Here is a 24,997-nt window from a genome sequence, read left to right on the forward strand (position 1 = left end):
AGCCATATTCATCATTTACCACACGGGGCCACTTCAGGGTCACATCCAGATCACATGTTCCCGAGACCACCGCATCTTTGCCAAAAAAGGCCCACATGTGATTCGGCATATTTGGGCCACTTCCGGCTCACATCCATCAGTGCCATATAATTGCCTGAAGTGGCCCACATCCGGATGCTATCTGGGTAGGAAGGAACGCTGGTCTGAATGGGCAGTCAAAGATGCCATCGATGTGAAGAGGGAACGATCGTCCCTGAACCGGGGTGGGGGAGGGTGGGGGGTGGAAGAGTACATTTGTCGCCATAATACAATGCAATTGTCCACAACAATCCCACTTATACACACACACACACACACACTGGAAGAATAGATTGGTAATACCCTCTTCTTCTAGTCCACAACAATCCCACTTATACACACACACACACACACACACACACACACACACACACACACACACACACTGGAAGAATAGATGGGTAATACCCTCTTCTTCTAGTCCACAACAATCCCACTTATACACACACACACACACACACACACTGGAAGAACAGATGGGTAATGCCCTCTTCTTCTAGTCCACAACAATCCCACTTACACACACACACACACACACACACACACACACACACACACACTGGAAGAACAGATGGGTAATACCCTCTTCTTCTAGTCCACAACAATCCCACTTATATACACACACACACACACACACACACACACACACACACACACACACACACACACACACACACACACACACACACACACACACATACACTGGAAGAATAGATGGGTAATACCCTCTTCTTCTAGTCCACAACAATCCCACTTATACATACACACACACACACACTGGAAGAACAGATGGGTAATACCCTCTTCTTCTAGTCCACAACAATCCCACTTATACATACACACACACACACACACACACACACACACACACACACACACACACACACACACACACACACACACACACACACACACACACACTGGAAGAACAGATGGGTAATACCCTCTTCTTCTAGTCCACAACAATCCCACTTATACATACACACACACACACACACACACACACACACACACACACACTGGAAGAACAGATGGGTAATGCCCTCTTCTTCTAGTCCACAACAATCCCGTTTATAATCGACATGTAGTTTGGATCTTTCAACACGAGCTGTACCGGAAGCTTCCACGTTGACAGACACGTGCTCCCCAGCTCGTTACCGACGCAGCGTCCATCGGCACCAGCCGTCCTCCGCCCGGACACCGAGGACCAGAACCCGCCTCCCGCACCAAACTCCCGCCGCCAGGCACGACGCTCGTCGTAAACCCCGCGTATCTGCCTACGTCACTTCCGCGCCTCATGCCCATCCCATAGGAAAAAAGAAAAGAAGAAGAAGAAAAAAAGAAAAAGAAAAGCAAACCCTCGCAGGCGAGCGTCGGCGAGAAAAAGGAGCGAGCGAGGGAGCGAGTGAGGGGGGAAGCAGGAGCGGGAGTCCCGGAGCCGGAGGAGACTTGTTGGTTGGGAGATCTCGGAGGGAGCCTTGACCCGGACAAAACGCCTCACGGTAAGTTTTCCCCTCCTCGGCATTCCAGAATTCCCGGTAACCGGACCGGCGGGGGGGGGAGAGGGGGAGACTTAACGCTCCCCCCCAACTTCTCCGCAACACGCCCGCCGCCCCTCCTCGTAGACCCCCTCCCCCCCTCTCTTATAAACACAGCCGGGGTTCGATCAACGCGTCGGAAAACAGATAAACGAGTGACGGCAACTAATTAAGACGAACGTGTCGAGGGAGAAAATGGGAGGGGGGGGGTATCTAACGCGCTCGCGCGCGCACACACACCCTCCCACGCGCGTGCGCGCGCACTTTTATATACCTTCCCGACTTGATGGGGCAATTTATTGCAGCGTTGTCATGAGGACGCTTGGCCTCGCCAGTGGGCAGGGTGTCAGGGGGTTATTGATCCGACACTAATGGGTAATTAATGAGTAATGAATGAACTACACAAGTAGATTGAAATGTACTTTAGGTTAAAGCGGTGTCATGTTGAAAATGTGGCACTGATTAGGCTCATCTGTGTGCATCGACAGCACTCCCCAAAACACACACACACACACACACACACACACACACACAACCAGCAGCATTATACTGATCATTGTTTCTGCAGACGGTACCGAGGGTTGTGAAATGGCCCGTTTGCTGAGGCCGGTATAGAAGTGACCCTGTTGTGAAGTAGACTTGGGAGGATTAAGGGCTGAGAGAGTCGGCGTCTCCTGTGTTCACACGGCCTCGGGGAAGGGATCCGGGGGGTGGGGTGGGGTGGTGGTGGGGGTGGAGGGAGTATGTGCCTGCGTTGCACACACACACACACGTATGTTTGACTTGCAAGTTCCAGCATGGCCCTCACAGCAGCACCGCTGCCAGAAGATCCAGTGGTTTCTCGCCGTCTTGCACAACACGGCGATGTTTTCACGCCGGCCTGTCACAGCAGGCCTCCGTCAGCAGGCCTCCGTCAGCAGCTGCTCCCGTTCAACAGTGTTTACACGCTTCTGCGGACAGTTGGGACCACCGCTTTAATCCAGTGCCATGAACAGGGCCTGGACCTGTTGTTGTTGTGTTGTTGTTGTTTTTTTACCTTGTGTGTAAACAACTTTCTGTTGGTTCGACGTCTCTGACATTATCTACACGAGACCTGAAATGACCGTCCAACTCTCTTTTTAGTTTTGTTTTAATCTTATAAGGTTGGAACGCCGGTACAGACGCCAACCGTGGGTTCGGATGTAATCAGGTTTTCCAGCCTATCGTCTGTAATCTCTTTCTCTCGCTAGCTCGCTTCCCATTTCTTTGTATTGTGCGCTCGTGTTTGTTCCACCTCTTTCCTCCCTCGTTCAGCTGTGTCCGCCGTCTGACCACTCACCATTCATGTGCTCTCTTGTGTCTCTCTCTAGCTATGCCACTCCACAAGTCGTCCCGGGCCCCTCGCCTGGACCCTACCATGATCTCAGCCCCGCTTGGTGACTTCCGCCACACCATGCACATCGGGAGGGGAGGCGATGCCTTTGGCGACACCTCTTTCCTGTCGACGCATGGGCCGAGCTCACCCAGCTCTGGGCTTGGCGCTCCAGGGGTCATACCCGCTGATGACTCTCCGATCCCGAACGAGCACAATGATCTCACAACAGATGATTTGGGAAGCCCACAGAACAATGGACTTACACACTCTGAGTCAGTATCCTCGTTCACCTTGGACCTGGACCTGGATCTGGGTCCATCTATCCTGGGGGATGTTTTAGGGGTGATGGATGGACTGGGGCTCGACCCCGAGTGGTCAGGCACCAATGAGGAGGAGGTGTTTAGTCCCAACAGAAGTGCAGCTGCACAGGAAACGAAGCTGGGGAAGGGAACGACGGAGCAGGTGTCTTTGAGTTTGCAGAATGAGTTGAATGACAAGACGCTGGCTGACATGGATGGAGACCAGATGAGAGATAAAGGAGATGGCAGGCTAACAGATGGGAACGGGATCAAGCCAAAGGGGCTGAGGCCAAAAGTGAGATTCAGCGATAAGCGAGAGGAAATCATCCGCCAGGCATCTGAGGAGGAAGACGGTCAGGGGTTCGACTTCCAGGATGACGATGAGCTTGAGTGCCGCAGCCCAACGGCAGGCGAGAATGAGCAAGGTACCCAACCGGTTGGTGGAGGTGACGCAGAGATCCCCAGTCGGAAAGCAGACATGCCGCCTAGTCCCGCCTCTTCACATAGCTCTGAGTACGAAGGAATCAACCCATTGGACAGGAGGAGAGCTGACAACTGTCATTCAGAGACTGATTCTGAGGAGGAGGAGGAGGAGGAGGAGGAGGAAGCGGGTAACGGTGGACGGGGCTACACGTTTGAAGACGAGTTCGATGATGAGATTGGTCTATAGGAGGTAGCCATGCCATGACTTACTCATGAAATCAGTTCTTTGCTGTCAAGTGAACCAGTTATAGCACATTATTCCTAATTCACTATTCCGGTGTGGTATTGATGGGAGATTTACGCTGAGGGAACATTTGTGACCGAACGGACTTGTCAAGACTTAAGAATCAAAATTATATGATTTAAAATGTTCATCATAAGTTGTAGAGGAAGTTCCTCAACTGGAAAAAAAAAAAAAGTATTCGTCTACGTTTGTGAAAGAGTCGTAACGGACTTTACAAGGTATGAGCCGAGAAACAAGAAAAGTACTTTGTGTGGTGGAGTTAGTAAAAGGAAAGGTTTGTAGCACTTTGACTCATTTCATGCACCTGCTAACTTTGCTGTTGGACGGAGGTTCGGGGGGGGGGGGGGATGTTGAATTCAGGCAAACCGCATGATGCTTACGGGGAAATTTTTAGTTTTGCAATGAGAAAGTTTATCGATGAAAGTGCATACGACAGCTTTAAAGTTTATCACTTTATTATGAAGATTTTTTTTTAATATGATGGTGCCTTAAAGGGAGCTGTATAAGTTCTATAATTATACTCTTTCGTATATCATTGTCCAAATAGTTTCTTGTCATATTGCATGTTTTCTATTAGTCTTAATGTCGTCACTTGATGTACGGTGCGTCCGACTAGCTGTAAAACCATATGCTCCTCATACGGAAAACCGCTGTGCTGAAATAAGAGGTATCCCGGGTGGTTCCGAGGCGCCGTGAACCGCTCGCCTTCCCAGTTTCCATATGTGTATTACCTCTGGCTCTGATCCAGTGAAAACGTATTTTATCCGTCTCGTCTGTGTGTATTATTATTAAGTTGCTGATGACATTATTACCAAAGCTCTTACTCTTGCTTATTTTACCTGGGGGCTGTGGGTGGGCTACTACAAGTGCTGTGATCACTGACCGTCTTGGAATTTCCAGGTCAGTCAGATTGTGGATCAGGAACGGCATGCCTATTTTTGTACAAGCGTTATGCAATGCCTCTTTTGAAATGATTGTTTAACAATGGAAAGGGGAAATCTCTTGCGAGAGACCGTTTTGTTCATCTCCGTGTGACCTGTTGGATGTGCTGGTGACTTAAAAACACCTTTCTGTGCTGGAAGCGTGTTTTGCCTCAGTTTTCCCTTCGTTATCCTGTGGATTTATAAAGATTGAAATAAATAAAAAGACAAAATTGGGAGTTGATACTGATCATGTATGAATTTATTTATTTTCCCTAAGACAAATTCTATCCCGGTGTCAGTCTGAGAGGCCGGAATTTCACCCCCGGCCTCCTGCTTGGACAGGGTGTTTTATTAGAAGGATTATAAGAACAGATAACTCAACATCTGGTCGACGCTGACCAGAGAATGTAATAAAAGAAGAGTTGCCTATCACGGGGAGTCGAAAACCTATTTACAGACATGCTCGAATATAATCAAGTATATATTCGGACATTTTTTCTTTAGATTTTTTTTGTTGTTGCCATTTTCTGCCTTTATTTGATAGCGATAGTAGAGAGAGAGAGAGAGACGGGAAAGACAGAGAGGGGATGACATGCAGCGAAGGGCCCGGGCCGGATTCGAACCCAGGCCACTGCAGTAAAGGACTCAGCCTTATGTGGTACATGCTCCACCGGGTGAGCCGCCAGGGTGCCCCTTCGGACACGAGATTTGTCCCACATGCGCATCACGCATGCACCTGCACGCCTCGCTCAGTCACTCACAGCACCTACACCGATATCGTCCGGAACAAGTTGAATCCTGACAGAGCGGTGGAGATCAACACGCCGGGCATCTGTGGATGCCAGTGGATCTCCTTGACTTCCGTTTGACCCTGGTGCAGGAAGAGAAGCTGGGGAGGGAGGTCCTTCACCCCCTCTGCCCTCGCACCCACGTCACACGACTCCACCGACAGATCCCACTGACTGACGACGTCATCCGCTCCGGAGGCGGCGAACACGCTGGAATCCACAGGGTTCCACTCAACCGAGGTGACCGGAGCGCTGTGCTGCTTGAAGTTGGCCACGGGCCGTCCAGACTAGAAGGAAAACAAGAGCACAATGGTGTGACTTTCATTCACCGCACACAATGTTAACGGTGCTTCTCTGCCGCATGGGGGCATTTAGTATAAATCCTAAGAGGAGCAGCTACTAATGGCAGTTAATTTGGGCCACATCTGCCTCCTCTTCACAAGCTGTGGCACCACAGTGCCGGTGTCTCGGAGCGTTTCTCTTGATACGGTTTCAAAGCAGATGCATATAAAAAGGGGATCCTGTGTTGGGGATGAATAGCAACTGCCATATTTCCAACGGTGCCTGTGAAGACACCTCATGTGTAACAAGCAGAAGTATGATGAGCATAGATAAGTCTCATCAGGAGGGCGGCACTGAAGACTTTCACTCAACATTACCCCATGTTTACTTAAAAAAAACCCAAACAACTGGGTATCCGGGTAGCGTGGCGGTCTATTCCGTTACCCACCCACACGGGGATCGCCGGTTCGAATCCCCGTGTGGCCTCCGGCTTGGTCGGGCGTCCCTACAGACACAACTGGCCACGTCTGCAGGTGGGAAGCCAGATGTGGGTGTGTCTCCTGGTCACTGCACTACCGCCTCCTCGGGTCGGTCGGGGCGCCTGTTCAGGGGGGAGGGGGAACTGGGGGGGAATAGCGTGATCCTCCCACGCGCTACGCCCCCCTGGTGAAACTCCTCACTGTCGGGTGGAAAGAAGCAGCTGGCGACTCCACATGTATGGGAGGAGACACGTGGTAGTCTGCAGCCCACCCCGGGTCGGTAGAGGGGGCGGAGCAGAGACCGGGACGGCTCGGAAGAGTGGGGGAATTGGCCTGGTACAATTGGTGAAAAAAAGGGGGGGGGGGGAAGAAAAACATCTAATCTGACAGTGTGGTGTGATGAGAGCTTAAGAGTTTTTCGTGTAGGACTGACGGTGCAGACAAACCCAACAAGATATGTTTGGTATGCTAGTAACATACCAAACACTCCTTCAGCTTGAACGTGTCGGCCGGCTGAGCAGCTGTACGCTCCTCTGCCCAACGCTCTTGCATAATCTGAATGGCTACCAATGAACAAGTGGTGATTCTGGCCAAGTCAAGGGAACACATTTACTGGCTTTTACCTTAAACTGGCGAAGGTCCCATACTTTTAGGAGCCCGTCATCCCCTCCAGACAGGAGGAACGGTTCACTGCTGTTCCAGCTGATGACGTTGACGTCTGACGAGTGAGCTTCGTTAGCTGAGAGCATCGAGTTGGGCGGGGCGCGGATATCCCATACGCGAATAGACTGATCCACTGAACAGGAGGCAAAAACCTGAGGCAAGTAATAGTAAAAAGTATGAGGTTTGTACTCTTGGATGACATCTTCAGAAAACAAAACAAAGCTCAACTGGCCTTTACGGCCTTTCAAAACAAGGGACTTCAACTTGTCACTGGTTGTGGTAGAAATAGCGTTTATCACGGTAGTAACTTCAGTTTGTCCTAAAATTATACTGCGGTTTCACAAACATACTGTAGCTTCTGTGGGCGACCACTGCAAGTCCTCCACAGACTTGCTGTGCGAGCTGAAAGGCCGCTGGTCGATCTGCCATGACGTCCCGCCTTCCCGTGGCTCCCAGACATGGATGTTTTTCTTGCAGTCACCACTGACCAGACGGCCTATGAACAGAGTAAACGGACAACAACTCAGCCTCTTCTTCATTAACCATCTAATGGGCGAACTGATGAGGAAGACCAGCTCTGTGGTGGGGACGGAACTGGACAGTGTGGAGGCGGTGACAGAGACGAGGGTGAGAGGGTAGCTGAGGACAACCCCGCTCATCCTCTCTATGCCGAGCTGAGGCAGCTCAGGGGCACGTTCAGCCAGACTCATCCAGCCACGCGCCTCGGAGCACTTAGGGGGGCTCTTTCGTGCCATCAGCCATCAGACTCCACAACAGCGCAGCACCCAGGAGCTCCTACCTCCACCGAAAATACTGCACAATATTTCTCACACTGCACAACATTGAACATTACACATGTATGTACATACAGACACACAGACCTATTTATTGTACCCATCCATCCATTATCCAAACCGCTTATCCTGCTCTCAGGGTCACGGGAATGTCGGAGCCTATCCCAGCAGTCACTGGGTGGCAGGCGGGGAGCCACCCTGGGCAGGCCGCCAGGCCATCACACACACACACACACACACACACACACACACACACACACACACACACACACACACACACACACACACACACACACACACACACCTAGGGGCAATGTAGTACGGCCGATTCACCTGACCTACATGTCTTCGGACTGTGGGAGGAAACCGGAGCACCCGAAGGAAACCCACGCAGACACGGGGAGAACATGCAAACTCCACACAGAGGACGACCCGGGACGACCCCCAAGGTTGGACTACCCCGGGGCTCGAACCCAGGAGCTACTTGCTGTGAGGCGACCACGCTAACCACTGCGCCACCAGATTAGGTTATCATTATATGAAAGTTGCTTAGAATTAAAAAGGTCGGATGATCCTCTGTGGCGACCCCTAACGGGAACAGCCGAAAGTAGTAGCAGCAGTAGTAGCTTAGAATTAAAAAGGTGAGACACACTCGTCATGATCCCACAAAGTCCATCTCCATTTCATCATTAGTGTTGCTGGGTCCAGGTTTTCACATCAGCATGACAGAGAAAATACTTTTCTATTAGAAGCGAGGTGAATATATGTGCACCCAATTTTGATGACCCCGGATTTTTTAGAAAAGTTTTTAGTCTCATCCCTGATCTATCGACCACCCACCTAATCACCGGTGGAGATTTTAACACTATATTAGACAGTTTCGCCGACAGAAGTTCTACGCGCCCCATTTCCCCGTCTAATTCCACCATAGCCCTTAATCATCTGATGGGGGTCATTGAACCTGGTTGATATTTGGAGGCAGCAGCACCCGTCTGGTAGAGATTATTCTTTTTTTTCCCCACAGGTGCATAAAATCTTATACAAGAATCGACTACTTTCTAGTAGACGCCAAGCTGTCCTCGGACATCATTTCCACCAAGTATCACAACATTTTGATATCAGACCCTCTCTTACTTAATGATGAACAATTCCCGCTACACATTTTCCACTCAATCACAGCCTACTTGGCTGAGAACGACACTCCTGATATAAACGACTCCACTTTGTGGGAAGCCCCTAAGGCTGTCGTACGTGGTCATATTATTGCTTACGAGGCCAAGCTGAAAAAGGACAGAATGAAAGAAATGTCGGAAACTTCTGTTAAGCTTTCAGCACTTGAGAGTGAATATAGATCGTCAGCTTCGCCCTCCACACTTAATGACGTAATGAAACTAAAATTAAAATGTAACTCTATTCTCTCCGACCAGGTCAGCAAAACGTTACTGAAAATGAAACAAAAACACTTTGAGATGAGCGACAGGCCGGATAAACTATTAGCGCGCCAACTTAGGGGTGTTCAGGCCAAACGAATGATTAATAAAATTAAAACCAGAACGGGCTCTATATCCACAGACCCTAAACAGATCAACAAGAGTTCCCGTGAATTCTGTGAGAATCTCTCCACCTGGAGAATCGCTGCTGATACAGCGCCGATTTCAGACCTTCTCAGCGCTCTACGCCTATCTAAACTGTGTGCCTCGGCGCAAACTGAATTAAATGCAGATATAACTTAAGAGGAAGTGACGGAAGCAATACACTCTTTCCCCAACGGGAAGGCTGCCGGACCGGACGGGTATGGCACAGAGTTCTATAAAGCGTACTCGGACAAAGTCTCTCCCATTGTGTTAAGGATGTTTTATCATTCTATTGCAACGGCACGTCTCCCTGAATCCCTGTACGTGGCTAGCATATCCCTGTTATTGAAGAAAGATAAGGATGAAACCGACCCAGCATCATACCGTCCTATTGCCCTCCTCGGCTGTGCCCTAAAGGTGTTCACCAAGATACTGGCAAACAGACTTAATGGAGGTATAGCAACTGTAATCCACCATGGCCAAACTGGATTTATCCCAGGAAGATTTTCCTTCTTTAACGTCAGACGATTAATGAATATAATGTACTCTAAATATGATAAAGATGCCAGTATTGCTGTCTTGGAACTCGATGCCCAGAAAGTCTTTGATCAGGTTGAACGGATATATATTTTGACAGTGTTGAGAGAGTTTGGCCTGGGTGACAATTTCACCTCATGGGTCAAAACGCTATACGCCAGCCCAACAGCCTCAGTTATCACCAGCAGTGATAAATCACCCGCCTTTACACTGCACCGCTCCTGCCGTCAAGGCCGCCCTTTAAGCCCGTTACTATTCGCACTCGCCATGGAGCCCCTTGCTATTAGTATAAGAAACCATCCCTCTATAGCCCCATTGATGCTAGGCAAGGTGGAGCACCGCATCTCGCTCTACGCGGATGATGTGGCTCTGCTTCTCTCCCGCCCCGAAGAATCTCTACCACCCTTACTAGAACTAATTACAGAGTTTGGTGAGCCTTCTGGGTACATGATATCTACTACTTTCGGCTGCTCCCGTTAGGGGGCGCCACAGCGGATCATCCGTTTCCATCTCTTCCTGTCTTCTGCGTCTTCCTCTGTCACACCAGCCACCTGCATGTCTTCCCTCACCACATCCATAAACCTCCTCTTTGGCCTTCCTCTTCTCCTCTTCCCTGGCAGCTCCATATTCAGCATCCTTCTCCCAATATACCCAGCATCTCTCCTCCACACATGTCCACACCATCTCCGTCTTGTCTCTCTTGCTTTGTCTCCAAACCGTCCAACCTGAGCGGTCTCTCTAATATAATCATTCCTAATCCTGTCCTTCTTCGTTACTCCCAGTGAAAATCTTAGCATCTTCAACTCTGCCACCTCCAGCTCCGCCTCCTGTCTTTTCCTCAGTGTCACTGTCTCCAAACCATATAACAAGTGGGTACACGATATACTGGGACAAAAGCGAATTCATGCAGCTTAAAGGGAAGCTGAACTCAACATTTGTAAAAAGTGTTCCCTTCCGTATTACTACAGATGAGATTAAATATTTAGGCGTGGTCATCCCTAGAGATCCCAAACTGATTTATAAACGGAACTTCTTGAGCATGGTAGACAAATCGAAATCCAATATTGAAACCTGGAGGCTCTTAACTTTATCCATGATAGGACGAGTCAACGCAGTTAAATGGTGGCTCTCCCCAGGTTTCTATACCTCTTCCAGAATATTTTTGCCCAAGTCTTTCTTGAGGCTACTAAACTCTATTGTCCTTCCCTTTGTCTGGGGATACAAGGCACATCGTATGGCCAAAAAGCACATACTCAAACCCAAAAGCGCAGGGGGGCCTCAGTCTGCCTAATTTCCAATCCTACTACTGGGCTGCCAACTGCAGAGCGCTGATGTACTGGCAAGGCGTGTACCCCAACAGTCTCACCACCTCCACCCCGTCACGGCTTGCAATAGAGCAGGATATCACCAAAAGCTCTCTCCCCGCTCTTCTCTTCGCTAGGAACGTACCTCCAAAAGCCACTGTGGGTGATAACTTTATGCTCATTAACCCTCTAAAAAGTCTGGTATCAAATTAGGAAAGTGTTTGCTCTACCTGACATCTCTGCCTACACTCCCGTTTGCAACAACCATGCCTTTTCCCCTTCTCTAACTGATAATGCCTTCACAATTTGGAGAAACAACGCTATCATCACTATCGCAAACCTTTATACAGATAATGCATTCGCCACCTTCGCACAGTTGAGGGAAAAGTATGCACTCCCTGCATCCCACTTCTCCCGTTATCTCCAGATTAGAGACTACGTCCGTACCAACCTGCCTAACTTTGAGGTGTTCCCTGCTGCTGTCAGCTTCTATACCCTTATGAATCAGCCCCCTCGTTCAAGGAGACCTGTTACCAGATTTGTTGATGTTTTTACAACACACGATTCCGTCTCCACGCAGCACTTAGAAGCAGCTTGGGAGGAGGATCTTGGTATGGCAATCGAAGATGAGAGCTGGGAAACAAGCCTTAAAGCTATCCACGACTGTTCTATAAACTCCCGACACCAACTTATCCAATTTAAAGTGGTTGATAGGCTGCACTACTCCTGTACCAAGCTACACGCATTTTATCCCTCTGTGTCCCCAATCTGCCCCAAGTGTAAAGCAGCGGAGGGCACACTGGGCCATCTTTTCTGGTCTTGCCCTAAACTAAATAAGTTCTGGTCAGATAGTTTTAAATGCTTTTCTGACGTATATAGTTGTGACCTCACACCAGACTCACACACCGCCATCCTGGGGGAAACCAAGCATCATCTAACGCTGTCTCATTTGGAACAGAAGACAATACAATATGGCATGGTTGTTGCGAAAAGGACTATACTCACAAAGTGGAAGGGTGACGAGGTGCCTGTGTTTAGAACCTGGTTAGCTGAAATCACCAATCTGCTAAATATGGAGAAGATCCGATACACTGTCTCTCTTACGTCTGCAACCTTTAACACAATGTGGCAACCATTCCTTTCTTATCTGTCAAAGTCGTCTTGAATTGAAATTTTTTTTGGGGGGTGGTTAATTTATATACACTACCGTTCAAAAGTTTGGGATCACCCAAACAATTTTGTGTTTTCCATGAAAAGTCACACTTATTCACCACCATATGTTGTGAAATGAATAGAAAATAGAGTCAAGACATTGACAAGGTTAGAAATAATGATTTGTATTTGAAATAAGATTTTTTTTACATCAAACTTTGCTTTCGTTAAAGAATCCTCCATTTGCAGCAATTACAGCATTGCAGACCTTTGGCATTCTAGCTGTTAATTTGTTGAGGTAATCTGGAGAAATTGCACCCCACGCTTCCAGAAGCAGCTCCCACAAGTTGGATTGGTTGGATGGGCACTTCTTTGAGCAGATTGAGTTTCTGGAGCATCACATTTGTGGGGTCAATTAAACGCTCAAAATGGCCAGAAAAAGAGAACTTTCATCTGAAACTCGACAGTCTATTCTTGTTCTTAGAAATGAAGGCTATTCCATGCGAGAAATTGCTAAGAAATTGAAGATTTCCTACACCGGTGTGTACTACTCCCTTCAGAGGACAGCACAAACAGGCTCTAACCAGAGTAGAAAAAGAAGTGGGAGGCCGCGTTTGAGAAACAGACGCCTCACAGGTCCCCAACTGGCATCTTCATTAAATAGTACCTGTTAGAGCCTGTTTGTGCTGTCCTCTGAAGGGAGTAGTACACACCGGTGTAGGAAATCTTCAATTTCTTAGCAATTTCTCGCATGGAATAGCCTTCATTTCTAAGAACAAGAATAGACTGTCGAGTTTCAGATGAAAGTTCTCTTTTTCTGGCCATTTTGAGCGTTTAATTGACCCCACAAATGTGATGCTCCAGAAACTCAATCTGCTCAAAGAGGTGCCCATCCAACCAATCCAACTTGTGGGAGCTGCTTCTGGAAGCGTGGGGTGCAATTTCTCCAGATTACCTCAACAAATTAACAGCTAGAATGCCAAAGGTCTGCAATGCTGTAATTGCTGCAAATGGAGGATTCTTTGACGAAAGCAAAGTTTGATGTAAAAAAAATCTTATTTCAAATACAAATCATTATTTCTAACCTTGTCAATGTCTTGACTCTATTTTCTATTCATTTCACAACATATGGTGGTGAATAAGTGTGACTTTTCATGGAAAACACAAAATTGTTTGGGTGATCCCAAACTTTTGAACGGTAGTGTAGCTGCGTGTACTACATTGTATTAAGTCTTTATACTGTACATTTTTCCTTTTTTTAAACATTTTTTTTACCTTCAGTCTGAGACATCTATTCGCATCTATCCCATTTAAAAGATGGTGCTGAACGTCATTTCTTTTTGTATCTTAAGAGCAGTTCTGCTGTTATGGTTGCTTTTGTTATATTGTCCTTGTGTCTGTTTGATTTGCTTAGGGGGGAGGGGGGAGGATTTACTGTTTTTGTGATCTGTCTTTATCCCTGTTAATTGAAAATGTTATAAATAAAATATTTAAAAAATTAAAAAATAAAAAAAGAAGTGAGGTGAATTCTGACGACTCTACCTCAGGAGCTTTAGAATTGTGGCGTGAACCAATCTGAAGAAAAAATAAACCAGCGAGGCGTCTGAAACTACTGCAGATCTCTGTGTATTTGAAAGATTAACACACCGGGTACTTTCGGAGACCAGTCAATCGCAAAGCCTTCGGTCATGTGGCCCGAGAAACTGAAGAGGGGAGAGGCTTCCTTCTGCTGCTGGATTAACGCTGCCATGGCATCAGAATTGTGGACTGCCTCCAGCTGAGGCTGCAAGTCAAATATTTCAACCTGCCCCTTTTCTGACCAGACAGCAGCCAACGACTGCTGCCCGCGTCGAGTCACCTGCAAGCACAGACACACAAAAAGCCCAAATAAGTTACAGTCTTCTGAAACTATAGCTTTCATGAAGTAGTATGTGCCGTGGAGATCCCTGTGTACGCAGGTCTTCTTTCCCACCACTCAGTCCATGAGCCGATCTTACCGATGAACACAATCACCACCAGAGAGGAGGACTAACCAGTGAAGTCAGCTGGTGCAGTGCTGGGTTGGAACGAAAACCTGCATACACACGGACCGCCATGGCACACAACTGAACACCTCTGGTTTAAGATATATGACACACTGAGGGCTCCATGAGAGAAGATGTAAAAACCCATCCATCCATCCATCTATCCGTGGGGCTCGAACCAAGGACCTTCTTGCTGTGAGGCGACCGCGCTAACCACTGCGCCGCCCCAAGATGGAAAATCGTTGCATAGAAATGCTAGGCGACGCACCCTGACTCTGTTAATTCCTCCATAGTGAGGCATCATTGCCAGCTCCATCTGTGGCTTTTTATCTTCGTCTTCATCGCTCTCTTCATCGCTGCTTTCTTTCTCGTCTTCCTTCACTTCCCCTGTTCCATGAAGGTTATGCATGCGCATGACAAGGAGTCTAAAGTAAAACAAAACAAAATATTAAAGGACAGAGGGTACCAGAAACCTGATGACCTGTCTCCACATTTTCAGACTGCAGTGTTAACTAATGGCATTACATTCAAAAGGTCCGAAAAAGGAAGCAGCATTTTGATCTTTTTTTGGGGGAGGGGGATCCCCCCCTTTTCTGCACAATTGTATCCGGCCAATTACCCCCACTCTTCCGAGCCATCCTGGTCTCTGCTCCACCCCCTCTGCTGATCCGGGGAGGCTGCAGACTACCACATGCCCCCTCCCATACATGTGGGGTCGCCAGCCGCTTCTTTTCACCTGACAGTGAGGAGTTTCGCCAGGGGGACGTAGTGTGTGGGAGGATCACGCTATACCCCCCAGTTCCCCCGAACAGGTGCCCCGAACGACCAGAGGAGGCGCTAGTGAAGCGACCAGGACACATATCCACATCCACTTCCCACCCACAGACACGGCCAATTGTGTCTGTAGAGACGCCCGACCGAGCCGGGGGTAACACGGGGATTCGATCCGGCGATCCCCGTGTTGGTATGCAACGGAATAGACCCCCTACGTTGCCCGGACGCCCAGCAGTTGGATAATTTTTAACGGGACTCAAGAAGAGTCACTGCAGTGCAGCTTATTAATAATTAGTGAGACAGTTGTACAATCACAGTCTACGAATTTCACCCAAGTTCCTTGTACATGTTGATAACTGAGGCCCATCCAAGCATCAACGCCGTAAAACCAGACCGGTCAAAACAGGAAGCACTGAGAAAACCTCTCAACTAGTCCCCGAAAATGGTTTTTTTTTTTTTTTTTTTTGGTTCTTACAATTCTGTTAATCCCAAACGTAGCCTATTGTACTTGTCACACTGACTGGCGTACACACGGTGCAAGTAGTTTGAATTATAAACACTTCATTGGGCTACAGTTAGCTCTGTTGTGATCCATCGAGCGTTGGGGAGTCAGGTCGCCAACTCAATGACCATCTTTTTTTTGGGGGGGGTAGCACATTTTATGCCATCGGCAAGTCACATGGAATTACACATCACTAGTCTAAGAATAAATGCTGAGCATCATTGTGTGTGTGTGTTGGAGAGCAAGTGAGAGAGGTGGCCACTCGTACTTGTGCAGTCAACTATATCACATAATTAATGAGCAACCATCTGATTTACTGCCCTAACCAGCAAAACAAACCACTACTGTATTCATCAACAGCAATAACACACTTGTACAGGGATGGGCAACATCATCCAGATCCAGAAAGGGCCGGTGTGGGTGCAGGTCTTTGTTCCAACCGAGCAGTTACACACCCGAGTCTACAAATCAAGGCCCTTAGCAAACACTAGTGGTTGACCAATAGAAGCAGGTGTAATGGCTTGGTTGGAACAAAGACCTGCACCCACACCGGCCCTTTCTGGATCATGTTGCCCACCCCTCATGTCACTGTTGCGGAAATGTTCCCCACTGCATGCACAGTGCGTGGCGAGGGAGCAGCACGAATTCGGTATTCTCCCCAGCATTAAACATTCACTCTTAGATTGTCAAACTATTTCCTGGACTGAACTGGTTTGTTGAACTGGTCAAATCTGGAAATCCCCCGGCCAATCCTTGAGAGTTGGAAACTCTAATGAGGAGGGCTGGGAAGGTTAATTTCAAGGCATCGTCAGTGACAGGTTATAGATTACTACCTGCTTCTGACTGTGAAGAGTGCCTTAATTATTCTCAGTAACATGATGTTATTCATCCATCCCTCCATTATCCAAGCCGCTTATCCAAATTCGGGTCATGGGATGCGGGAGCCTATCCCAGCAGTCGTTGGGCGGCAGGCGGGGAGACACCCTGGACAGGCCGCCAGTCCATCACAGGGCCGACACATTCACACCTAGGGACAATTCAGTACGGGCAATCCACCTGACCTCCATGTCTTTGGACTGTAGGAGGAAACCCATGCAGACACAGGGAGAACATGCAAACTCCACACAGAGGATGACCCGGGATGACCCCCAAGGTTAGACTACCCCAGGGTTCGAACCCAGGACCTTCTTTGCTGTGAGGCAACCGTGCTAACCACTGCATCACCGTGCCACATTTTATATATATACTATATATATACTGGAATAGGCTCCAGCATCCCTGTGACCCCGAGAGCAGGATAAGTGGTTAAGACAACGGACGGATATACGAGATATGATGGTGAAATTAGGCCAGCGAAACATATCAAAAATCATTACGAATGGATAGTAAAAACTTTATTAAGTCTGTAATGGCGGTGCCTTAACTCTGCAACGTAGTCCGAGAAATGTCTCTGTCAACTCCCTATGGAGAACTCGGTTCAGGTCATTTTGGATTAACCCGTCTCTAAACAGACTGCCTTGTGTCTGGCTCCATATTACCTGCAAATTACCACTAGACCACTACACCTACCTGTTGCTGAGTGCAGTGTCGGCTTGCGTGCCTGCACAGAGCAGCAGTGACAAGGGAAACTGCTCCCTGTTTCCCCCATCTTCATCTCTCACTATGTCGAAGCTCAAGCAAGGAGCACCTATGGGGACCATAAGAAAAAAACATGACATAGGTACTCTCATTACCACCTCTCATTATCATCATATTTGTGATATTGGGCTGTACAAGTAACATTGACCTGACTTGATTACTATCCAGTGGCAAATGTGGATATCAGCAGCCATCAGCAGACTGGACCCTGCATAAACAGTGCAGCCAGCGCGCCAGCTGGGCCCAAACTTAGTCCGGGCTTACCCGTCTGGCACTCGTGGTACATGCGGTAAGCCGACTGGTCCATCTCCAGCTCGACCCCCGGCTGCAGCGGCTCTAAGCCGGGGACGTACACTTTGCTCTCGACCTCTCCGTCGACCCCCTCATCCTCCATGTCGTTGTCGTCGCTGCCGGCTTCGTCCATCTCCTCCGTCTCCCCGTCCCCGGCGGTACACGCGTCTTCGCCGGGCGCCGCCATGTTGAGAACGTCGGGTTCGCTTACTTCCGGTATGCCGGACACGTGGTTTGAACGCCATCCTCCCGACGCCCCTCCCGCCTCGGTCTCGCGTCCCCCCCCCCCTCCGCACACCCCTCTCTCCCCCATTTCCAGGAACTCAGCTGACTTTTTGTTCGGCCGCTGGCTCGTCCCTCCGGGCGATGGGGAATTGCCAGGATCGGTTGATTGGGGGGCTTTTTTCCGTAAATGTGGCGTCTGGGTGAGACCCCGATCTGCGTCCGGTCGTGACGTTACGACCGCGCTGGTCTCCCGGTGTCAGGCGCTCCGGCTCGTGCACACCGACAACACTAATAATGGACATGATACAATAATCATAACAACTGATATAATAATAATAATTGGCATAATATGATAATATTATAAAATATAAATATATGAATAATAATAATACTGTAACGATACAATGTATAACAAATAACAAATACGTATAATAATGAACAATAACAAATAAATAAATAAACAATAAACAAATAATATATAAATAATGATATATAATGATATATTATATGGAATATAATAATAATAACTGACATAATATGATAATATTATAAAATATAAATATATGAATAATACACATAAATAGTAATAATATTGTAACGATACAATGCATAACAAACAATAAATACATATAATAATGAACAAATAAATAAATAAATAAACAAATAATATATAAATAATGATATATATAATGATATATTATATAGAATATAATAATAATAACTGACATAATATAATATTATAAAATATAAATATATGAATAATACACATAAATAATAATAATATTGTAACGATACAATGTATAACAAATAATAAATACATATAATAATGAACAAATAAATAAATAAATAATATATAAATAATGATATATAATGATATATTATATGGAATATAATAATAATAACTGACATATGATAATATTATAAAATATAAATATATGAATAATACACATAAATAATAATAATATTGTAACGATACAATGCATAACAAATAATAAATACATATAATAATGAACAAATAAATAAATAAACAAATAATATATAAATAATGATATATATAATGATATATTATATAGAATATAATAATAATAACTGACATAATATAATATTATAAAATATAAATATATGAATAATACACATAAATAATAATAATATTGTAACGATACAATGTATAACAAATAATAAATACATATAATAATGAACAAATAAATAAATAAATATATAAATAATGATATATAATGATATATTATATGGAATATAATAATAATAACTGACATAATATGATAATATTATAAAATATAAATATATGAATAATACACATAAATAATAATAATATTGTAACGATACAATGTATAACAAATAATAAATACATATAATAATTAACAATAACAAATAAATAAATAAACAATAAACAAATAATATATAAATAATGATATATAATGATATATTATATGGAATATAATAATAACAATAACTGACATAATATAATAATATTATAAAACATAAATATATGAATAACATACATAAATAATAATAATATTGTAACGATACAATGTATAACAAATAATAAATACATATAATAATGAACAAATAAATAAATAAATAATATATAATGATATATAATGATATATTATATAGAATATAATAATAATAATAACTGACATAATATAATAATATTATAAAATATAAATATATGAATAATACACATAAATAATAATAATATTGTAACGATACAATGTATAACAAATAACAAATACATATAATAATGAACAAATAAATAAATAATAAATAATATATAAATAATGATATATTATACAGAATATAATAACTGACGTAATAATGACAGTAGTCATTACTACATTTGAGAATTTGGTGCATCCATGCAGTGGGTGCTGTGGTGCCTGGAACAGCCACCTCTCTCTTATCTCTTAAATCTGGGATGAGAAAACCTTTGTCTATGCATAGAGGAATTCTCCAAGTTAATCTTTTTTTAGTGTACAAAGGAAGAAGGGAAAAAAAACACACAGTGCATGCACTGTGGGAAAGACAAGCTGGTTCCAATTTGAGAGAAGGGTGAGGAGAAGAGCACTCACCCTGGGGTCAGTAAACCCTGTCTGTATAAAAAAAGACGACTGTTTGTGGTTAGCCTCACAGCTGGGCATGCATGCCTGGTGGCTAATCCACATATTCTATAAACTGGTGCTGGATAAAATCGGCTAAAAATGGCTGTGGAGGAAAAAAAAAAAGGAAAATTACTGGAGAAGACATGTGGGTGCTTCAACGTGAAGCGCTTCGGGTGTCTGGAAAAGTGCTATATAAATGTTATTATTATTATGTGCACACATACACATATTTAATGTGCTGCGATCATGGTTGCCGTGCCTACTGTGCAGAGGCATTTAACACAGCATCTTCTTAGTGGTGCGGTGCAGTTTTCTTCATCATCTTTGATGAGATTGTGTCCTGCGTGGAGAATTTAACGGTGGTGTAACCGCTGATGTTGTGTCGGACATCAACCGCTGCACGTTTAATTGGAACGTTTCGCATTCGCACTGAAGTTCTGGTCGTGGACCACGACTGATCCGTATTGCTTCCTGTTACTGTGCCTGACTTGCCGAAATCAATCAAACGCAAAGATTTCTCTGCAGTAAGCAGAAAACACAACAGGCCTCGGGAAAGAGCTCAGAAATACACGCTTGACGCACTTGGTGGACTGAAAACCCACGTATCCTAAGGAGGATAATGGTGTTTATTGAATGTGTGGGTGTATACATGCACGGGCATGTGTGTGAACACAGAGTTGCGGTTGTTTTCCTGTGGAACACCAGAGCAGGGTGTGTAGGTCTGCAGCCCGGTCCCATCCGAAGTGCATCCCTCCTTCATCTGCTCGGTGACTTTCACACAGCCGACACATACCAGACTTACGCCGTCGTAATGTGCAGTTTGTGAACGGTCTTGTAGTGAATTGTGCACAAATTGCAGTGCACTGTGCAACCGGATCCCTGGCAATCCTTGTCTCAACAATAAGCCTTGTTGCTCCAGTCCACCGCTGGTTTAAAGAAACTGATATTTTTAATCTCTTATAAAACTGGAAAAAAAAACAACAACGTTCATCTCTGAAAAGAGATTTTACTGAACAAAACCCCCGAAAGCTAATCCCTAAAACAAGAACCGGATCCGAACAGGCCGTTCCAGTAGACCAACAGCCGATACCCACACACCAGCCCCTGCGGCGACCCTCGGGGGGGGACGCTTTCCTCCAGGTAGTCCTCAAAACAATGAAACCAACTTCACGGCAAATATCCACGTTTGTATGCAAATGAATTTAATTTATGAATTTACGATAAGTACAAAAGTAAAACTTTCATAAACAAAAATATCTTACAAGTACATTTACAGAACATTCAATGTAAACATTGATGGGCTTCACATCAGATAGACAATGGCTTATGTGTAGCGGCTCGCAGAGCGACGGACACGTGTTAGCGGGAAGAGTGTAGCTGGCTGTAGCTCTTTGCTTGCTCTAGACAGTATAGCGTTAGTGTATAACCGGGATATCGACTGTTACAGAGCGCTGCTGTGCAGTGAACTCAGCTATTCTAACCGCCTTTGGACAATTTAATGCAACCCGTGCATGTCACGTATATAATATTAACAAAGCTTACTGCATTATAACACACAGAAAGCGGGAGAAACAATCATTCAGTGCCAGAAAATCTTGTTTTTTTTCCTCTTTTTTTTTTTTTTTTGCATTTTGTGTGCGTCATCTAAGAGATCCTTTCCGAGTAGCTATGGCAACAACCACCGGCACAGTCCGAGAAGCAGGGGGCTCCAGATAGAAACAGGAAACGTTAAGGATAGGCAGCTGCAATTGGAGGGCGGCTGTGTCATGTCAAACACCTCCTCCCGGCGTCCTTCGATGGCGCGGGTGGTTAACAGTCTGGCTCGAGACGGGCCGTAGTCTTCCCTTACGAGCGAGCCGGGGGCCGGGGTGGGCAGGGCGGGCAGGGGGCACGTCTCAACGGAGGCCAAGCATCCCACCTCTAGCCACCGGGAAAAAAGGTCCGACGTGAGCTGGAGGAGCTCCTCCGGCGAGGACGAGACGGCGGGGAGGCCGGAGAGGTCCGTCTCCTCCTGGAATCTCTGTGCGGGGCGGAAGGAAACACGGAGGAGTTAAAGTAAACAACGAAGCCACTTCGTCACCGCTTAAGCGTTCCTGCAAGAGCGAAAGTGGACCGAGCTCCGGGAGGTTAACGCGGGGCCTTTCAGGGACCCGGAGCCCGTCACAGATGGACCGGCGAGCACAAACACGGCGCCCTTCGTTAGCGTAGCGAAAAGAGAGGCGGCAAAGGATCCCGCCGTGACATGAATACAGTATAGAGGGTCGCGTAACAGGACCGGGTGGTGTACAGGCGAGGACGAGGTGGGCAGGTCCCCCCGATAAACATCTCCTCTACTTAGCCACCATACGCACCTCTGTGTGTATGTTCTTCCGTAAGATTCTGTCCAGTGTCTGTCTCAGCTCGAGGACGAAGGAGTGGTTGAGATGCTCGTCCCAGAGGTTCCTGATGAGCATGTGCCAGGAATCCAGCAGGACGACGGCCGCGGGGAACACACAGCACTGCGGGGGGGGGACGGAGGGGAGGGACAGACATTTGTACGCGAAGAGACAAAAACCTCAACAATGACAGACAAACTGTAGGGGAAACGGTCTGGAATCGGTACAAAAAACAAGTGAATCTTGTGAGTGGGGGGGCACTGGGAAGGTGAGGTTAACGCCGGCTCCTCGGCGAGGGATAAACATTGACAGGAAGTTGAGAGTGGGGACCAACTATCAGCCAAAAGATGTGCGAGCCATGTGTCCTGCAGGTGTGTGGGTCCCTGCCTGTCGTTTGTGAGCGACTTCGTCGATGCACAACTCACCGGATCGGTGTCGCAGAGCATGGTGCTTTTGTAGTGGTGCTCAACATAGTAGTCTTTGGGGAACACCGTCCGCTAGGGGAGAAGAGAGGTTGCAGAGACAAAGGCGTTAAGACAAGCCGACCGATGAGGCAGGGTCGTAATACCGTGCCACGATCTCGAACAGCACAACCGGCGGACCACGAGGAAGCGGATTAAAGTGCGGCCCGAGGGGCGGCCCCTCCAAATGCCCCGCCCAACCCGCGTTATCAGCCGGGTTAATGGTTAACGGGCCGGCCGCCCAGCCGCCCGGGCGCCACTTGCGTCGGGCAACAAGGCGCGCCGGCCCTCCGGTTCGCTCGGCCCACCGGTCAAGCTCAAGCAGGGCTTTACGATGAGACGTCCGCCGTCTCACGCCAACTTTTGCAAAACAGTACCCCCCCCCACCCCCCAAAAAACAAACAAAAGTCAATTTAGTCAATGCAGGACACTATGAACTTTGACCTCGCCAGACAACATGACAGCGGGCCCGCGGAGAGAGCTGCCTCCGGTTTATAAACCCTGAGCGTTGCTACCCCCCGGCGGGGGGCATCAAGCGGGCTACTGGGGTGTTCTGGAGGTTGAATATCTGCACACGGGGCGCCACGACAGGGACACGGACACCCGAGCCGAGACGGGGAAACTTACAAAGCCGGTCGGGTTGGACTCGATGGTGGCCTGTATGTTTCCGACGCTTCTCAAATCAAAATCACATCCGCCACATTGGACAGTCAACAACGGTAGCAACAGCAACACTGTTTTTAGAGAGAGAGGGTGGGGGGGGGGGAGAGGGAGAGAGACGGGGGAGGAGGTGGAGGGGGGGGAGAGAGAGAGAGAGAGAGAGAGAGATACATACAGGTTAATGAGTGGAAACTTTCTGCGGTTTGCAGCATACGTTCAGGCTCCGTACTAAAGAAGTGTTACGTCACGTGTTGCGCCAGGTTGACTATCTAAGCAGGAAACCGCGTGAGACGCGCAGCTGGCCGCTGAAGCAACCACGGGGATCGTGAAATAAAGGAGAAGATGGCAATACCACAAATGTGAAGTCACGCTGACAAGCCTAATCTAACAGCATTCCACACGACCCCCCACCACATAGCTACCAAAACTCATTTTGCCAAATGCCCCCAAAAAAGCCTGCGGGAAGTTTGCAGCACCCACCTGGCAGTGACATCCTTTTATCGTTCGGAGAACGGACGCTTCTCCATGTCGCTCGTGGCAGGGCCGTCACTGTGCAGATAGGGTCCGGGGTAGGCAGCGTCCTGCTCTGTGTCGCGTCTCCGGGTCTGACACGGGGGAGCCTTCTGCCGAGCCTTACTTTCTCCCCACCCCCACCACCACCCCCCCCCCAAGTCTGCAGACCGTCTTGATTATTCCTCCTTCTTCTGTGTCCTTTGGTACTTTCCAGATATTCCCCCTGTCTTTCTTTATCCTGCCACGCAATCCGCTTCTCCCTCACTTTGGATTTTCCCACTCGAGCCTGACTGGCTGCTGCAGCCTTGTCCCCCTTCTCTCTCAGTCCCAAGCTTTCTGTTTTCTTCTCGTGACCCTTTCCCTTTCCCTTTCTCTTGACCCAGTATGGCTTTTCTTTTTTTTTTCCTGGCCGGCCTCACTTGAATCACACCCCTCTGCCTCCAAAACCAGTTAATGTCTCCAGCGAGAGAGAGACATGCCTGTTCTTCTCTCTCTCCCCCTGTGTGTCTCTCTCCCTCCCTCTCTCTCTCTCCCTCCCCTCTGGCCACTCGTGTGCACGCTCAGTCAGACACACAGGCTGGGCTCAAAGTGAAAGTGCCTGCTATCAAATATGGATCGCTCGTCTACTCCCTTTAAGTCTCGGCCCCTCCCACCGCCACACGTTTTACCTCACTATTGACTGGCCCGGCCGCTCCCCCCTCCCCCCGCCGACTCGCCCCTGACCCCCCCCACCACCCCCTTATCCCAATCCTCCCCCTCCAAAACCAGGCCCCGGCAAGCTTAGTCATGCCGTTGGAGCGTATGTTTTTCATTTTGACCCCACCACCACACACACACACGCATACACACGCACGCACGCACGCACACACACGCATGCACACGCACACACACACATTTCTGCGCTGGGCTCCGTGTCTTCCTC

At 47.2% G+C, this 24,997-nt stretch overlaps 3 protein-coding genes across 3 annotated transcripts; 1 reads left to right on the top strand and 2 right to left on the bottom strand.

Moving 5' to 3' along the window:
• Window positions 1–1,237: 1,237 nt before the first annotated feature.
• Window positions 1,238–5,160, top strand: cdc42ep5 (CDC42 effector protein (Rho GTPase binding) 5). Its single transcript, XM_056285714.1, has 2 exons — window positions 1,238–1,580; window positions 2,966–5,160. Exon 2 carries the CDS (start codon window positions 2,968–2,970, stop codon window positions 3,937–3,939), a length of 972 nt encoding a protein of 323 aa, XP_056141689.1. The 5' UTR covers window positions 1,238–1,580; window positions 2,966–2,967; the 3' UTR covers window positions 3,940–5,160.
• On the bottom strand, window positions 5,156–17,952 carry grwd1 (glutamate-rich WD repeat containing 1). The gene is made up of 7 exons (XM_056285712.1): window positions 17,695–17,952; window positions 17,362–17,479; window positions 14,785–14,941; window positions 14,140–14,350; window positions 7,482–7,627; window positions 7,092–7,283; window positions 5,156–5,994 (listed from the first exon to the last, which is right to left on the bottom strand). The coding sequence occupies exons 1-7, from the start codon at window positions 17,906–17,908 to the stop codon at window positions 5,686–5,688; spliced, it is 1,347 nt and encodes a 448-aa protein (XP_056141687.1). The 5' UTR covers window positions 17,909–17,952; the 3' UTR covers window positions 5,156–5,685.
• Window positions 17,953–21,247: 3,295 nt separating this feature from the next.
• Window positions 21,248–24,586, bottom strand: zgc:174888 (uncharacterized protein LOC558116 homolog). The gene is made up of 5 exons (XM_056286296.1): window positions 24,043–24,586; window positions 23,530–23,636; window positions 22,867–22,938; window positions 22,418–22,564; window positions 21,248–22,086 (listed from the first exon to the last, which is right to left on the bottom strand). Exons 1-5 carry the CDS (start codon window positions 24,053–24,055, stop codon window positions 21,733–21,735), a joined length of 693 nt encoding a protein of 230 aa, XP_056142271.1. The 5' UTR covers window positions 24,056–24,586; the 3' UTR covers window positions 21,248–21,732.
• Window positions 24,587–24,997: the final 411 nt, after the last annotated feature.

This window comes from Lampris incognitus, chromosome 9 (assembly GCF_029633865.1).
Source record: "Lampris incognitus isolate fLamInc1 chromosome 9, fLamInc1.hap2, whole genome shotgun sequence".
NCBI classification, from domain to species: Eukaryota; Metazoa; Chordata; class Actinopteri; order Lampriformes; family Lampridae; genus Lampris; species Lampris incognitus.

Bases quoted from the DNA above. Each gene is read 5' to 3' on its own strand.
- cdc42ep5 (XM_056285714.1), top strand. From the start codon at position 2,968: ATGCCACTCCACAAGTCGTCCCGGGCCCCTCGCCTGGACCCTACCATG.
- grwd1 (XM_056285712.1), bottom strand. From the start codon at position 17,908: ATGGCGGCGCCCGGCGAAGACGCGTGTACCGCCGGGGACGGGGAGACG. The intron at 14,351-14,784 runs GTGCGTCGCCTA...CTGTGCTTGCAG, and splicing joins GAGGAATTAACAGAGTCAGG to GTGACTCGACGCGGGCAGCA. The intron at 7,628-14,139 runs GTGTGTTAATCT...CTCTGTTCATAG, and splicing joins CTGGTCTCCGAAAGTACCCG to GCCGTCTGGTCAGTGGTGAC.
- zgc:174888 (XM_056286296.1), bottom strand. The intron at 22,939-23,529 runs GTAAGTTTCCCC...CTTCTCCCCTAG, and splicing joins AGTCCAACCCGACCGGCTTT to CGGACGGTGTTCCCCAAAGA. The intron at 22,087-22,417 runs GTGCGTATGGTG...CGCCCCGCACAG, and splicing joins GGAAGAACATACACACAGAG to AGATTCCAGGAGGAGACGGA.